The sequence below is a fragment of the Physcomitrium patens genome, chromosome 10 (assembly GCF_059467195.1).
Source record: "Physcomitrium patens ecotype Gransden chromosome 10, ASM5946719v1, whole genome shotgun sequence".
Lineage (NCBI taxonomy): Eukaryota > Viridiplantae > Streptophyta > Bryopsida > Funariales > Funariaceae > Physcomitrium > Physcomitrium patens.
Window position 1 is genome coordinate 905,306 of NC_143419.1, and position 16,043 is coordinate 921,348.

The 16,043-nt window shown below is 37.4% G+C and overlaps 1 protein-coding gene across 5 annotated transcripts; it reads right to left on the reverse strand.

Annotated features, from left to right (window-relative positions):
- Positions 1–760: 760 nt before the first annotated feature.
- LOC112288099 (acyl-coenzyme A oxidase 4, peroxisomal) lies at positions 761–5,913 on the reverse strand. 5 transcript variants are annotated; one of them, XR_016505310.1, is made up of 14 exons: positions 5,758–5,913; positions 4,913–5,046; positions 4,612–4,713; positions 4,303–4,409; positions 4,007–4,084; positions 3,567–3,690; positions 3,358–3,431; positions 3,053–3,112; positions 2,779–2,888; positions 2,331–2,490; positions 2,045–2,121; positions 1,541–1,855; positions 1,321–1,413; positions 761–1,083 (listed from the first exon to the last, which is right to left on the reverse strand). XR_016505310.1 is itself a non-coding variant. In XM_024531951.2 (14 exons), the coding sequence occupies exons 1-14, from the start codon at positions 5,874–5,876 to the stop codon at positions 937–939; spliced, it is 1,557 nt and encodes a 518-aa protein (XP_024387719.1). In that variant the 5' UTR covers positions 5,877–5,912; the 3' UTR covers positions 761–936. The 5 variants fall into 5 exon arrangements, 4 of the variants coding, with proteins under 4 accessions (XP_024387719.1, XP_024387722.1, XP_024387723.1 ...); XM_024531951.2 differs by having other exon boundaries at positions 1,684–1,855; positions 5,758–5,912; XM_024531954.3 differs by having other exon boundaries at positions 1,684–1,855; positions 4,913–5,013; positions 5,758–5,895.
- Between the last annotated feature and the right edge of the window lie 10,130 nt (positions 5,914–16,043).

Below are 16,043 nucleotides of genomic sequence, written 5' to 3' on the forward strand. Positions count from 1 at the left end.
GTATTACAACTCCTTAAAAATGAGGCTCTTTATTGTTTTTATCCAAATAGAGCTTCTAAAAAGTCTAAGATTCATGAAATTTGCATGAGAGGACATACTTGCATAGTTTAACAACTTTTAAATCTATCATGTCCATATGTGATCATTAATGCCCTTAACATTCTTTTGTACTTTGATTTGCTTAAAGTGATTAGCAATGTAATCTATTTCATGAAAAGATGAAAAAAAAATATAAATAAATAAATAATATTATTTTTGAAGATTTTTCTTTGACAAAGTTTTACTATCTATAAATGCATGTAAGGATTGAGATGATCTAAGTTGGAATTTTCAACAAAATCATATGATTCCCATATTGAAGAGAAAATTATGTGCATTGTGTGCATTAAAATCTGGATATATACAATATTCAACATCACTCACCAATAAATTGAGAAATTTGTTATTATCTCTTTTTAAAATGCTCTAAGCGTCCAAAAGAAGCTGCTATTGTAATTTTGAAAGAAGATTAGTTGTCGAGTTAATTTCAGATTACGAACAAAAAGGAATTTTTTAGATGCTATGATCCCACTTGCAATCAAGTTGTACACATTTAATAAGTCATGCAAGATTCAAGATAAACTACATTGCTGCGGGACCGTGAGAATGGCCATGCCTCATGTGAAGGTTTTTTGCATCTTCACACAAGACAGTCACTTCCTGAAATCCCTTTCTGGTATCAGTAAAGATACGCAATCAACGTTGAATTATATGTGCGAGATAAACACCAAGAGCGTCGAAAGTTGTATTACATGTTGAGAAATTCTTATGATATCTTCCGTAGCTGGCGAGGCTTTCCCAGTCCGTGACCTTCGCATTCCCCGCACATGCATGGCTAACTTACATGATCCAGATATGCTAGTTCTGTGATTACCAAAGTCTACCTCAAGTGGTGAACTACTTCTGAGACGCCGTAAAACCCTTGATTTTGCCGGAGGCCGAAGGCTTAATGCTTGCAATTCCTGTAATCTCTCGTCCTGTAACCAGGGTGTTAATGTCGTATGTTCCCTCGTAGGTATAAATTGGCTCAATATCGCAAAAAGCCTACAAAGAATACACAGATGATCAAAAAACTGGGAGAGGGTGCTAGAAATCATAACATCCTCCAAATTCCACAAAGTAGACAAGTTTTCTCAAAAAATGTCTGCTGAAACAAGAAATGATCTTCGTTGCAGGAGCAGTAAATCTTTAAAACATTGAGATGCATAGCAAGGAATGGTACGCAGGCCTGACTTTAAAAAACATTATCGTTCACTCTTTAACCATAAAATGAACTCTGACCTTGGCAACAAGAAAATCTGATAGAATTCCATTTCCCCCCAGTAGCTCCCTGCCTAAGGCGACTGTCTCTCGAGCTCGCAGTGTATTCCACGCCTGCAAGTTTCCGAAGATTAAAAGAGATGTGTCCCAAACGCGAAAAAACAATTTACCCAGCATTCCTTGAAGCAGTTCGCACAACCCAACATGAAAGACCTCATTGAGCTGTTAAGATTTTACATACCCAAACACAGAGCCACGTGTAAAGATACCCTTCCTCCCACAACTATCATGCATAGTTGCGGCTTCAAAACTTGGAAAACCTCGAAAGGCGAGTTAAATGGTTCTGCTCCGCGAAAATCTTTCAATTTGTACGGAGATACATACCTTGCAAAGACTAGCTTGCCCAGGAGTCATCTTGCCACTCTCATACATTTTACAAAGCTTCCAGCCAAGCAGAAACATTGCCTGAATGTTCCCAAGCATCCGCACAAGTTTTTCTTGGTTGATTTGAAGGGCTGCTAACGGGGCTCCGAACTGTTTCCTTTCTTGCAAGTATCTGTACTCAACCAAAGTCTTATAGTCAGGAAGCGAAACAAACACATACCACATACTTGTGACTTGTTGATGGTGTTCCTGCGAGTTCACACGGCCAACATAAAGAAATTTTCGATACATCAAACATTTTTACAGAACACATGACAAGCAAAATTTGATCCAAAACGCGCAGAATCTGATTTCATCATACCTGTAACAGATGTCATACACACCCATACAAACGCCAATTGGGAGCCATGCCACCATAATTCGAGAGACAGCGAGCACCTGATTCAGATGGTATTTTATTAGAATCATTGTCTGATAGACGCAACTGTCATGAGATGTGAACAATAGCGAATTGTATCGTACAAGATGACCAGATCTTTGAAGTTAATCTTACAAAGCGAGTTATTTCCAAGGTTCGAAGAACAAGTCAGATAATCCTCTGCAGTCAGTTGTACAACCTAAAGGACGAAATCCATATTTTATGGCACCTTGTTCGTATCCTGGAAAGAGTTGATGCCAGTCAAGCGATCCTCATCGGGTATAAATACATCCTTCATGATGATGTCACCATTCTGTACTATCCGCAATCCAATTTTATTCTCGATTTTGGTAGCCCTGTAACCTGGTGTCCCTTTCTTCACAATAAACCTGCAAAACCGTGCATGGTCTATCATATATAACCAATAATCTCTTCTATGTGCTTGACATTATACCAGAGGGCCAACTGAGACTGAATGACTTAAGGCTTCCGGAATGAAGAAGACATTTCAACAATGTCAAGTAAACCAAGGAGTGCCACCAGAAATATTACATGGCGCAAAATAATAAAAACTATACAGCAGGTGTGGATCATGTTTTCGAGATGATATAACAACAGTGAGCGTGACAGTCTCATAACAGAAAGGCTCGTCTCGGCAATTTTTGGGAAAAACGCACCCGTTAATCTGGTTCGTTTGTGTGTTGCGTGCAAACACAACCACTATATCTGCAAATGTAGCGTTGCCAATCCACCGCTTCTGACCATTCAAGAGCCATCCTCCTTCCACCTGCTTCAAGAATGATGTTAGTTACTCTATAGAAATTCCGAATTTTAGTTGCTACCCCCCCCCCCCCCCCCCCCCCCTCCTCCTCCTTCTAAAGCAACATGCTACAGATCAATTTTATTCTGCAAAACAATAATGGAAGGAATAAAAATGATGCGTGTCGAAACCTTCACTGCTGTTGTATTAAGTGAACTTGCATCACTCCCATAAGCGGGTTCCGTTAATGCCTGTCATCATACATAATCCTTCATGACTGACTACTAAACGAAACAACCACATCTAATGATCAACACTTGCTCTCCTCTCAGGGGAACCATCCAACAGAAACCTTCACACAAAATGACCAAATCAGAACGATCTGAAATTTTACAATAGTCACCACCTTCTCCGAGCTGTACTAAAAACAACATTGAGCTACGTGCACAGCACGAACTTTTATTGATGAGCACTACAACGGACCGCAGAGACTTACCCAACAACCAATAGTATCAAAACGAGCAAGACTCGGTAGATACTTTTGTTTCTGTTCCTCATTCCCCAACATCCCTGAAAAATATAACTTAATAAATATACTACCGGAACATTCCAAGATATTCTCTGGTGTATAATCCCAACCAAAAACCAAGCTTCGGAGCATGAAATTAATCACTAAAGAAGTATTCAGAGAAGATCTAAGCGTACCGATGGTGGACATGCACAGGCTGGAGTGCACAAGAGCAAAAGTGCAACAGCTTGCATCTACACGTGCAATCTCGGCACCCACCAACGCATGACTCAATATTGAAAGCCCCGGACATCCGTAACCCTGCCACAAGAAGTCCAACATGCTACATAATTTATCATCACAATTTTATATAGTATGGTCTCCATTGTACAACACTGGAGGGACTTGTATTCCTTCCAAAGGACTTTGCTACAGAAGTATAGGTGCCTTTTTCACCCGCCAGAAAACATTAGCATTTAAACTTTAAAACAATTCCTTCACACCATCATAAAAGTTTCCAAAACTGACTTACTATCTATAATTAACAACATTCACCGATGCCAGGCAATTGAAGTACTAGATTTACACCACAATAGTTCATTGAGCAGGCAAGGAGAACAGGGGCTAGCGCATGAACTTTAATAGTTCCACCAGCGATCTTGAGGCTGGCAAGGTGTGGAATGATCTCAAACGGGAACTCTGCCTTCTCCCAATACTGCCATTATCACCAGAAAAATAGTGAAGTCATGATAAAAGTTCTGATTTGTCATTAAAATCAGAACTTTAGTGAAGTCATGATAAAATCTGAACATTGAAGAAAAGACTAAAACAGATGTTGATAAATTCACTTTTACGCAAATGAAATAAATCATGGCCTGAACAAAAACAAAATAAAATAAAATAAATAAAAAACGAATTCTTAAGTGAACAAACCTTGGTCACAACAGGTGCAACGTGCTCCTCCATCACTCTTCGCACACGCTTACGAAGTGCGACATCCTCCGGTGATAAGAGATCTTCTAGTCCAAAATAGTCTGACACTGTTTATCCGCCCATAACCATAAAAATAACTTTATGGTTAAAGAGTAAGAATTAAAATCAACATATGGCATGCGTCACATTCAACTCGATGAAAATTGGCGTGATACGAGACAGGAGACAATCGATACACGACATACTTGCTATTGTTATGGAACTCTTCATGTAAGCAGAGGAACTGGAAAATGAGGGAAAAGGATGTGCCTGATGTGGGGAATGTTGATGCTGGTGTTGCTTGCGGAAAGGCGGATGCTATATCCAATGCAGGAAGGCCAACCCCAAGCGTAGGCATGCTCTCCAACTGACCTACAATTTGCAGATACGACAGAGCATTTCAACCACCCTCAGGAAAACCCGAGCTTCAAATGACTTAAAGTGATATGTACATGCAGTGCTCCATCGTTCATGAACTTCCAAATTCAAAACAAAAAAAATTTGCGATGTATAATGAAGAAGTCCCATCTAGTTTAATAAGATATAAGATTAATGTTATACAAGCATTTACTTGGAGAAAGGAGACTCGGAATGCCCTTCGGCTGGAGTTGCTGGTTGATACGAGCAAGTCGACGCCAGCCCTTTTCATCCATGCCTTCTCCCGTCATTACCCTATCCATGATTCTTATGAAGTTATGTAATAGTCTGATTACAGCAGTTTTGGAACACCCAGTTAAGAACAAAATTTTCAGATTAGATCTAAGATAGCAAACAAGCTCCTCTCAAAACAAACAGAATTAATTCGAGTAGCCAATGGACAAGTAAAGAGCTAAATATGGAAAACGATTCAAAAAGTCATTCAACACAAGAAATCAGCAGAGTTCAAGACCGTTCAGCCTAAAATGCAACTAAAAGAAACACAAAACCTCGAAACTGCATTAAACCCTGGTATGAATTCACTCCAGGATGGACCTACTCAGAGAATTTTTAGCTATTAAAAGGAACACGAAAACGAAGAGCTAGGTGAATTAAAACATAGAAGATCTTCCGCGATTTTAACTTCTAATTCCTGACCTACCGGGATTATTGTGCTGGATGCTCAATACACGTGACAACAAAATGTAGCCACCGCAAACGAAGCTGCAATGGTCAAAGTCATGGTGTCGTAACAATTATGCTAGTGGTACAACATGATGATTTCGTTCAAGACGATTACACGGATTACGAGGACGAGGACTCGATCTAATAGACAGGACTCCCGATTGAAAAAACCATTCTCTGAAATGGGCAGAATCAGAAAGAACCTTTTTAAAAAAGAAAAAAACAGCAAATCCTGAGAACACCAAGTTGCAATAGGACTACACGAGGGCACGAATTGCGATGAGATGAGAGGATCGCGAGGGAGAGGCTCACCACCTGGAGTGCGAGGGACGCGAATTGATGATGAGGAGGAGGAGGAAGAGGAAGAGGAGGACGCAGAGTGAGAGGGAGGGGGGAGGAGGGGAGGGCGAAGAAGCGGGCGGAAAGAGCACCATGGCACCGTTTCTGCACTCTACCCCACCCACACCTCTACGTCAGTACGCCGCTCCTCGTCCATGTCAGCGACGTCGAATTCCTGTCGCGCCGAAATTCTAGCATGGATCGAGAGTATTGTAGAGGAGAAATCGAGTAAAAATAGAATTTTTACAAATGACGATAGAAGGCATATGAGATCAAGAGCCCTTTCATAAAAGAGTAAGTTTTGCAAATTGGTATGTTCCATGGCCAAAATAGAATAAAAGCAAAGAGGCAAACTCACAAAATCTAACAAAATACATTCAAGTGTTTTACATTCATAAAAATTGAAATCGTAGGGATTTTGATATTTAGAAGTTTCTTTAAAAATATTATTTTACCAAAGCTTTACACAAAATTTCTTATTTAGTGATGAAAAACCCTCCTTTAAAAATCTTTGTTTTTTTATATGATAAAGTAGGAGGAGGTTATAAATGGACTAAATATTATTTTTTTAAAATTAGAATTCTAAATATTTCAGTAAAGGACTTGATTCTAACAATTCTAACTCTCTCTCTCTTTTCATGGACATATATATATATGTATATATATCAGTAGAAATCCATGTTATTAGCCACGAAAAAGGTATAAGAGTTTAATTTGTGATTTCTTAGTTAAAAATTGACCACTTTTAATGAAATTTTGACCAAGGAAAAAAAACAAAAAAACAAAAAATAAAAAAAAATAAAAATAAAAAGAATTTATTCATTATAATGGAATAATTTATATTTCTACATTTCAATTGGAAAACATAATTTTTTTTATTATGACTTAAATAACTAAGTTAAAAAAAATTTGAAATAAATTACATTTATAGTGGTATTTTATCTTTATTATTTTTAGGCTATAAGATCTTAATCATATTTGGAAAAATAAGAACTTATATTGTTGAGCACAAAAAAATACTTTTGTTTGATCTTATCAGTTTTTATAGCTTTTTGTAAGTTCTTATAAGTTCCTCAAGTTTCTATGCATTTTCCTATATTCCTTGAGTTTTTGTTGGTTCTTATGCGTTTACTAAATTCTTATTAAATATAACTAACTACTTTTAGAATAATTTGATATTGTGGTTGATTATGCTTATACAATGACTCAAAAAACTATTCCAGTGTTGACATATTTTGGAAAGAATGGTGTATTACAAATGAATTGTAGTGAATAATGACACCTAGTTTGTATAGTAAATAAAGTACCCTTTTACAACTATCAAATGAGCCCAAGTTAAAAAGAATCCATTATATAATTGTAGAGCTCTAACCAATTGTCACGGACATACACATGCAAGCAAGTAATTACATATATAAATAGGTAGAAGTAAGTAAAAGTAGATAAAAATAAGTTAATTCTATATTATTTGGTATGAAAGCTTCCTAGAAGCTTGATAGATGCTACTTTATCTTTATAGGTGTCTTTAATTGACTTTTTTTATTAGAAACGTAGTCAACAAGTTGGCCACATGCCACACATGTTGTTAGCTTGAAGACCAAGCTAACTATGTGGCCCACACCTAGAAAAACTTGCCTTGTAAGTCAAACCATGTGTCCTACAAAGTTAACACATATTGGAGGTCCTATAAAATATCGCCACATATCCCCTAGTTAGATAGTATATATAAAGACAAGAGTGAAGACTTCTTCACTCTTGTCAACTCCTTTCTTGCTTCTAGTCTAGTTTCAAGGGTCTCTAGTTTTCTTGGTTTTTGGCAATAGCTATTTCAGTTTCTTTCTTAATATATATATATATCAAGTTATTTCTATTTTGTTATCTTTCTATGAGAAAAGTTTCACTTTTTTATTTGTCTTTATCATATTCTTGTCGTTGATAGATTGACAAGAGTACACTTACAATATCAGAGCTTTGTCTAATCTTGATTAAGAGTGGATTATCCCTTTTTCTTGATAAGACATAAGCATATTAGAAGTTGCGGTGTCATAATACGTGAAGTCTTCCTTGAGAATGCTCCGGGCACCTGGCTATGGAAGGAAGAATGAAAATTGCAATAACAAAGTCCTAATTCTAATAGAATACTAACAATGCTCTAATTAGATCATAATAATGCTAAGCAAGCTTAAATAAATTCAAAAAAAACTCAAAGAAATTTCAAACAAAGAATAAAAATTCTTAAAAAAATATTAGAAAGATCACAAATATCACTCAAATACATCTCAATTCAATCTCAATTTAATTCTAGTTAAAATCCTATTGAACTTCATTCAAACTTTAGGCCAAAACTAATTGAATCTTAAATCCTAATAAAATCCTAAACTCTAAATCAAACTCTAAATAAATCTTAAATCAAATCTCAACCAAATCTTAAACCAAATCCTAATCAAACCCTAAACCAAATCCTAAACCAAATCCTAAACCCTAAATCAAATCCTAACCAAATCCTAATCCAAATCCTAAATTCTAAACCAAAACCTAATCCAAACCCTAAATCCTAAACCAAACCATAATTAAATCCTAAATCCTAAATCAAATCCTAATCAAATTCTAAATCTTAAACCAAACCCAAACCAAACCCTAAACCCTAAATCGAACCCTAACCAAACCCTAAATCAAACCCTAATCCAAACCCTAAATCCTAAACCAAACCCTAGTAATTCCTATAACAGATTTAAACCTCAATAACTAATGAATAAAACGTTGATCTTTACTCAATTTTTTCATACTTCTAAAAAAATAAGTTAAAAACAAGCACAAAAAAATTGAAAAAGATCGAAGTTACCAAATTGACGATAATCTCAAAAATGTACTCAAGTATTGGCTGGCCTCCTTCTTCAATCTTGATACCAATCTTCCAGAGCAAATATCTCTCCTTTGTACCGTTCGATTGATTTCAAAATTCTCAAACACATAGAAAATCAAGTCTAATATCCTCTTACATAAGTTTCACTCCAATCCAAATAGTAGATTGAAAGAAATCTTAAAAATCCCCACTAGATATAAAATTCTACTTTTTGAGACCTTAACCCACTTAAACCTCAATATTCCTCAATTCAAATGTTAGATCGAGCTCAAATTTAAAATACATATTGAACACAAATATTACCATAAACCCACAAAAATTCACCTATAGATCTACTACAAAACTCTTGAAATTATCCAAAACGTAAATCCTATTTTATTTCATAAAACCTAAGTCATCTGAAACTAACCTTGACTTTGCAAAGCTATTACAAAGTCATAACAACTCCAAATCACCCAAAATAAATGCACATAGAAACCTTATTAAATCTGCTATCAAACTCCACTCTTCGATCTGCAAAAGAACCGTGGAGTTGTTGTCGAGACTCGGTTTTGTATTCCAGGGTCTGATTTCGACCCTGGTTCATAACCGGCCCTCTTCGGATATCAATATATTCTTTTTCTAAGTAACTTCTTTCTAGAATTTACTGTTAACTTCCTTCTAAAGATGCCTATATCATTTATTTTTCCAATCTACTTTGATTTGCCTTACTTATGGTGCTATAAAGTAAGTAGAAGTCACCTTTCTTAAAGGCAGTATTGGTACCTTTTAATTTTTCTACCTCTTTGACTATTAACTATATTTCTAAGATAATTTGTTCTAATACTTTGAACTAAGATCTCCTAAATTATAATAATCTCTACACTCTTTCACCTATTAATTTTGTTACATCATGACAACGGACCTTCTAGAAGCAAGTCTCTAGAACCTTCTAGAAGCTTCTTAGTTGATAGAAGATATTAGGGACATAGTCCTTAGAACCTTCTAGAGATAAGTTTCTAGAACCTTCTAGAAGCAAGTCTCTGGAACCTTCTAGAAGCTTCCTAGTTGGTAGAAGTTACTTGAGAAGCTTCCTAAATAGGAGTATATATTGGAATCAAGGCTGAAGAGTTCTTCAGTCTCGACAATACATCTCTTGGAGCTCTAGCTCACCTCTCTGGTGTTGTTCTTATATTCATCTAATTAATCTAGTTCTTGCCAATTCTTCTTGAACTTCTTGTTAGATCTTGAGTCTGTATTTTTGTGTCTGTGACAGTTTGTCGAGACTTCACTCACCTCAGATATCAGAGTTAGTTTCTTGCTCGTTAGAGTGCGGATTACCCCTCTACTTGGAGGTGTACTAGCATTTTAGAGGTTGCGGATTACCCTCCTCTAAACTGATATTTCTTTTGTTACAATATTGGAATCTTATTCTTCTTGGAGAGAGTGGATTACCTCTTTTCTTGAAGTTCTTAAGACATTTTAGAGGTTGCAGAGTACCCTCCTCTAAACCAATATTGTCTTCTTGTAGAGTCATTTCTGTCCTTCTCTTAGAATGGCCGGAGGCCAAGACATTAGTATGATGGAAAGTTCAGAGTCCAAGTTGGATGCTATCATGAATGCCCTCGCTACGTTATTGCAAAGAACTGCACAAATTGAAGGAGTCATGGCAAGGCTTCATAATGATGGAGCATCTGGAATGGCACAATCTAGGTTGCATCTACCTCAAACTTCTGCACTTGGAGAAACAACTTTGCATCAAGTTCGATAAGCACCACTGGTTCTACAACATAAGGAGCCTCGAGTTAGCCTTCCAGACAAGTTCGATGGTACGCATTCCAAGTTTCAAGGATTTGTCAATCAAATCAGGTTGATAATAGTTTTACAGTGCAAACGCTATCCAACGGAGGAGTCACGTGTTGGGCTTGTTAGAACCTTACTTATAAGGCAAGCTCTATCATGGTTTACTCCTTTGTTTGAGAAACGATCGTCCATACTAAACAACTTTGAAACCTTTTTGGAGGCGTTTGTGGAAGCATTTGGTGAGCACGACAAGGTTCGATGGACTACAACAAAGATCTGGTCACTACGACAAGGGATGCACTCTATATTAGTCTATGCATCGGACTTCAGGTAATTATCATGCGACATCAATTGGGACGAAGAAGCGTTGATGAGTCAATTCTATTGGGATTTAAGGGATGATGTGAAGGATTTGCTGTTAAATCTTCCTGATCCACAAACGCTCAACGAAGCTATTAGCCAAGCTGTGAAGTGCAATAATCGCCTATTCCAACGCCCCTAAGACCAACTTTTAAGATAACATATGATTCGCCACGCCTCAACTATGTCGACAAGCAGCGTGATTCACATTCAGAGGTAGAAGACATGTAAACTGATGCGATACGTATCAAATCCCTTACCCAAGAAGAAAAAAAGCAGCTTATGGAGGAAGGTCTATGCTTGTATTGCGGTGAAGAAGGCCACAAAGTTGGAAACTGCCCCAAGAAGCAAAATCAACATATTGTCAGGACTAGGGGCATGTTGGTTCAGGAAAACGAGGATGCCCAACCACAGTAGAAATCGTGCAGTTGGACAGTGAAATATCGCAACAACAACTAGGTTCCTTTCTTTCGGCTCAACCGGCCCTTTGCTTTACAATCCCTTTACTTATTGGCCCTCAGAAATTAAGAACCTTAGCATTATTAGATTCAGGAGCATCTGTTTGTTTCTTAGACGAAGAATTTGCAAAGTGTCATAAGATCCCTTTAGTACAAAAATCCAAACCTGTTCACGTTGAGGTCATAGATGGGCGACCTTTATTGTCTAGTAGTGTCACCCATGAATCAAAACCTATAGAAGTGACGATTAAGGGCCATAGTAGTCATATTATTTTCAATATTATTAGAACCCCATCAAATCCTGTTATTCTTGGACTTTCCTGGTTGAAAAAGCATAATCCATCCATAGATTGGAGGTTGCGGAAGATGACCTTTCCCACAAAATCACCCAAGAGCAAGCCTAATAGAAAACCCCAAATAGAGAAATCCTTATTCATTGGAGCAAGAGCATTTATAAGATCGTCCAAGGAAGGCACACCATTTGTCATTTATGCGACTCCAACTACCAGAGAGAAGATCTTAACAGCAAGTATACCGGAGCAATATAAGGATTTTAAAGACATGTTTCAAAAGAAGAATGTCGACATGCTACCAGAACACCAACCATATGATTGCGCCATAGACTTGCAAGAAGGAGCACAACCACCTTTTGGCCCAATCTACAATCTATCGCAGATAGAGTTGGCGGAGTTGCGGAAGTACATCCACGAGAATCTAGCCAAGAACTTCATCCGTCATTCAAAATCGTCACCTGGAGCACCCATCTTATTTGTGAAGAAGAAAGATGGCTCGTTGTGGATGTGCGTGGACTATCAGGGCCTCAACAAGGTAACAAAGAAGAATCGTTATCCGTTACCCTTGATTTTTGGTCTCTTAGAACAACTTGGATGTATAAGGATCTTTACAAAAATTGATCTAAGGGGAGCTTACAACCTCGTATGAATCAAGGAAGGAGATGAATGGAAGATAGCGTTCCGTACAAGGTATGGCCATTTTGAGTATAATGTCATGCCTTTTGGTCTTACCAATGCTCCAGTAGTCTTTCAACATATGATGAATGACATTTTTCGAGAGTACCTTGATGATTTTGTTGTCATCTATTTGGATGATATTTTGATATTCTCCAAAAATGAGGAAGAGTATGAAAAGCACGTTTGTTTGGTCTTGGAGAAACTATGTGAGCGAGGACTATATGCCAAGTTGGAGAAGTGTTTATTTCACCAAATAGAGATGGAGTTTTTGGGGTTTGTTGCAACTACGGAAGGCTTGAAGATGGACTCCAAGAAGGTGGAAGCAATCTTGTCATGAGAGGTTCCGAAGACGGTTAGAGACGTACAATGCTTTCTTGGTTTTGCCAACTTCTATCGGATCTTCATCAAGAATTACTCTCAAGTTGCTGCTCCTCTAATTCGATTGATATGCAAGGATAAGCTGGAATAGGGACCTCTAGCGGAGAAGGCGTTTCAAGACCTGAAGACCGCATTTACTACAGCTCCAATCTTGGTACATCCAGACTTTACAAAGGCCTTTTATTTAGAAACTAATGCTTTAGATTTTGCTTTGGGAGCTGTACTTTTACAAATGGGAGAATACAAGAAGCTCCATCCGGTTGCATTTTATTCTCGAAAGTTCTCTGCTGCTGAAATCAATTATGAAATCCACGATAAGAAACTTCTTACTATAGTGGATTCTTTTCAAGAATGGCGTCACTTTCTTGAAGGAACTGTACACCCAGTGACCATATACATTGATCACAAGAATTTGGAGTATTTTATGTCGGCTCGAGTTCTAAATCGACGTCAAGCTCGATGGACTATGTTGCTATCTAGGTTCGATTTTGTTATCACTTATCGACCTGGAAAGCAGCAAGGACTATCTGATGCCTTATCGAGGAGATCATATCTTGTACCAAAGGCTGGAGAAGCAGCGTTTGATCAACAATGTACGACATTGTTGAAGCCAGAGCAATTTCAGCTTTGCGCTACTATTGTGCCAATTCATGCTGACTTCCTCAATCAGGTACGTGCTATGACCATTGAAGATTCAGTAGCCATTGATATTAAGTAGCGTGCCAATGACGACAAGTTCAAGGTGGAGGGAGATCTTTTATACTTTGAGGAGCAGTTATATATCTCAAAAGGACCAGCACGACTCCGAGTTCTTTAATCTCGCCACGATTTTCTAGCTCCGGGATATTTTAGATTCAACAAGACCTTGGAGCTTATTTCTCGAGATTTTTGGTGGCCCCAAATGTGGAAAGATGTGAAAGATTTTGTCCTCTCCTATGACATCTGTTCAAGATCCAAGAATCCTTGGCATCGCCCTTATGGACTCTTACAGCCATTGTCGATTCCACGTCGACAATGGTCTTCAATTTCCATGGACTTCATCACGGTCCTACCATCATCGAATTCATTTGACAACATCTTTGTCGTGGTAGATCGACTTACAAAGATGGCACACTTTGTCCCTTGCGAGAGGACATCGTCTAGTGAAGTCACAACAATGCTCTTTCTTGATAATGTATATCGATATCATGGACTACCAGATGATATCGTATCAGATCGAAGAACCCAATTTGTATCAAAGTTTTGGAGATCTCTCTTTGAGATACTGAAGGTGGATATCAAGCTTTCTTTGGCTTTTCATCCTCAAACTGATGGCCAAACGGAACGGGTGAACCAAGTCTTGGAACAATACTTACGATGGTCAGCTAGAAGGCGTGTTTGCAGGACAATTTTACAATGAGGAAATGGAAGTTCATGCTTGGTCAGAAGTTGAAGAAGTGGGCTTCTACCGTTGGCTTCAAGGGCTGATGAACCACTTGCCTCATGAACAACAGTTGGAGTTCATAGCAGACATTATGCGACAGATCTTCATTTTCTTGCATTGGTACTGATTAACAACAACATTACTTCTCAGAGACCTCGAAGCTAAAGGAGGGGGTGATGTTAGGGACATAGTCCTTAGAACCTTCTAGAGACAAGTTTCTAGAACCTTTTAAAGACAAGTTTCTAGAACCTTCTAGAAGCAAGTCTCTAGAACCTTTTAGAAGCTTCTTAGTTGATAGAAGATGTTAGGGACATAGTCCTTAGAACCTTCTAGAGATAAGTTTCTAGAACCTTCTAGAAGCAAGTCTTTGGAACCTTCTAGAAGCTTCTTAGTTAGTAGAAGTTACTTGAGAAGCTTCCTAAATAGGAATATATATTGGAATTGAGGCTAAAGAGTTCTTCAGTCTCAACAACACATCTCTTCGAGCTCTAGCTCACATCTGTGGTGTTGTTCTTGTATTCATCTGATTAATCTAGTTCTTGCTAGTTCTTCTTGAAATTCTTGTTAGATCTCGAGTTTGTATTTCTGTGTCCATGACAGCAGGACATTTTGGGTACAATAAAACTTTGGAACTAATATCCAAAGACTTTTGGTAGCCACAATTGTGGAAAGTAGTCAAAGATTTTGTATAATCTTATGATGTTTGTTCAAGATCAAAAACTCCTCATCATCGACCTTACAGACTTCTTCAGCCATTATCCATTCAAGAACAATCATGATCTTCTATTTCTATGGATTTTATCACAGATCTTCCAATCTCAGGTTCTTATGACTCTATATTCATGATAGTGGATCATTTTACTAAGATGGTACATTTTGTACCATGTACAAAATCTATCACAAGTGAAGAAACAACTAAGTTCTTTCTTGACAATATCTATGCTATCATGGATTACTCAAGGATATTATATCAGATAGGGGAACTCAATTTGTATGAAGATTTTGGCGGACTCTTTTCAAGATTCTAAAAGTGGATATAAAACTATCTTCGGTATTCCATCCTCAAACTGATGGACAAACAGAGCGTGTTAATCAAGTTTTGGAGCAATATTTAAGATGTACTATTAATTACCAACAAGATGATTGAACAACTCTTTTGCCATTGGCAGAGTTTGCTTATAATAATACAGTACATTCTTCTATAAAACAAACACCTTTCTTTGCTAATTATGGTTATCATCCATGACTTGATACTTTTGACTTTTCAAAAGTTTATAATCCTGCTGCGAAAGATTTGGCAATTCATTTATTAGAGCTACATGCAACGATGAAGACACAGTTAAAAGAAGCTCAAGAACAACAAAAGATCAATGCAGATGTCTATCGAAAGGAACAACCATCATTCCACATGAGTCATAAGATATGGTTACTTTGTTGCAATATCAAGACCACTCGTCCTTGTGACAAGTTGGACTATCGAAAGCTTCAACCATTTTCTATTTTTATACAAATCAATCTAGTTGCATATCGTTTACATCTACTGGAGTCAATGAAAATCCATCTAGTATTCTATGTGTCTCTTCTTGAATCATACAAGATAGTAGACATATCAAGAAGAAGACAAGCTCTACCTCCTCCTATAGAAGTGGACAATAATGAAAAGTTTGAAGTAGAAGAAGTCTTAGATTCAAGGTGGCACCGAAATAAATTGGAATATCTTATCCATTGGCACTGATATGATATTAATGAATGCACATGGGAGCCAGTAAATAATCTTGTAAATGCAGCAAAGGCGATGAAGGCTTTTCATCGACGACATCCATCAAAATCTAGATGAAAAGCTTCTTTATAAAAAAAACAAGATCTAGGCAAGATATCATTCTACTTTCAATCCTTGTTTATAGCTTCTTTGTAGTTGTGATGCTCAAGAGATGGAAAACCAACAACCAACGGATTTGAGTCAAGAGCCTTCGTTTGCTGACTTGCCGGATAAGACATTACGATTGTCTCAACCTTCAAGACGACAT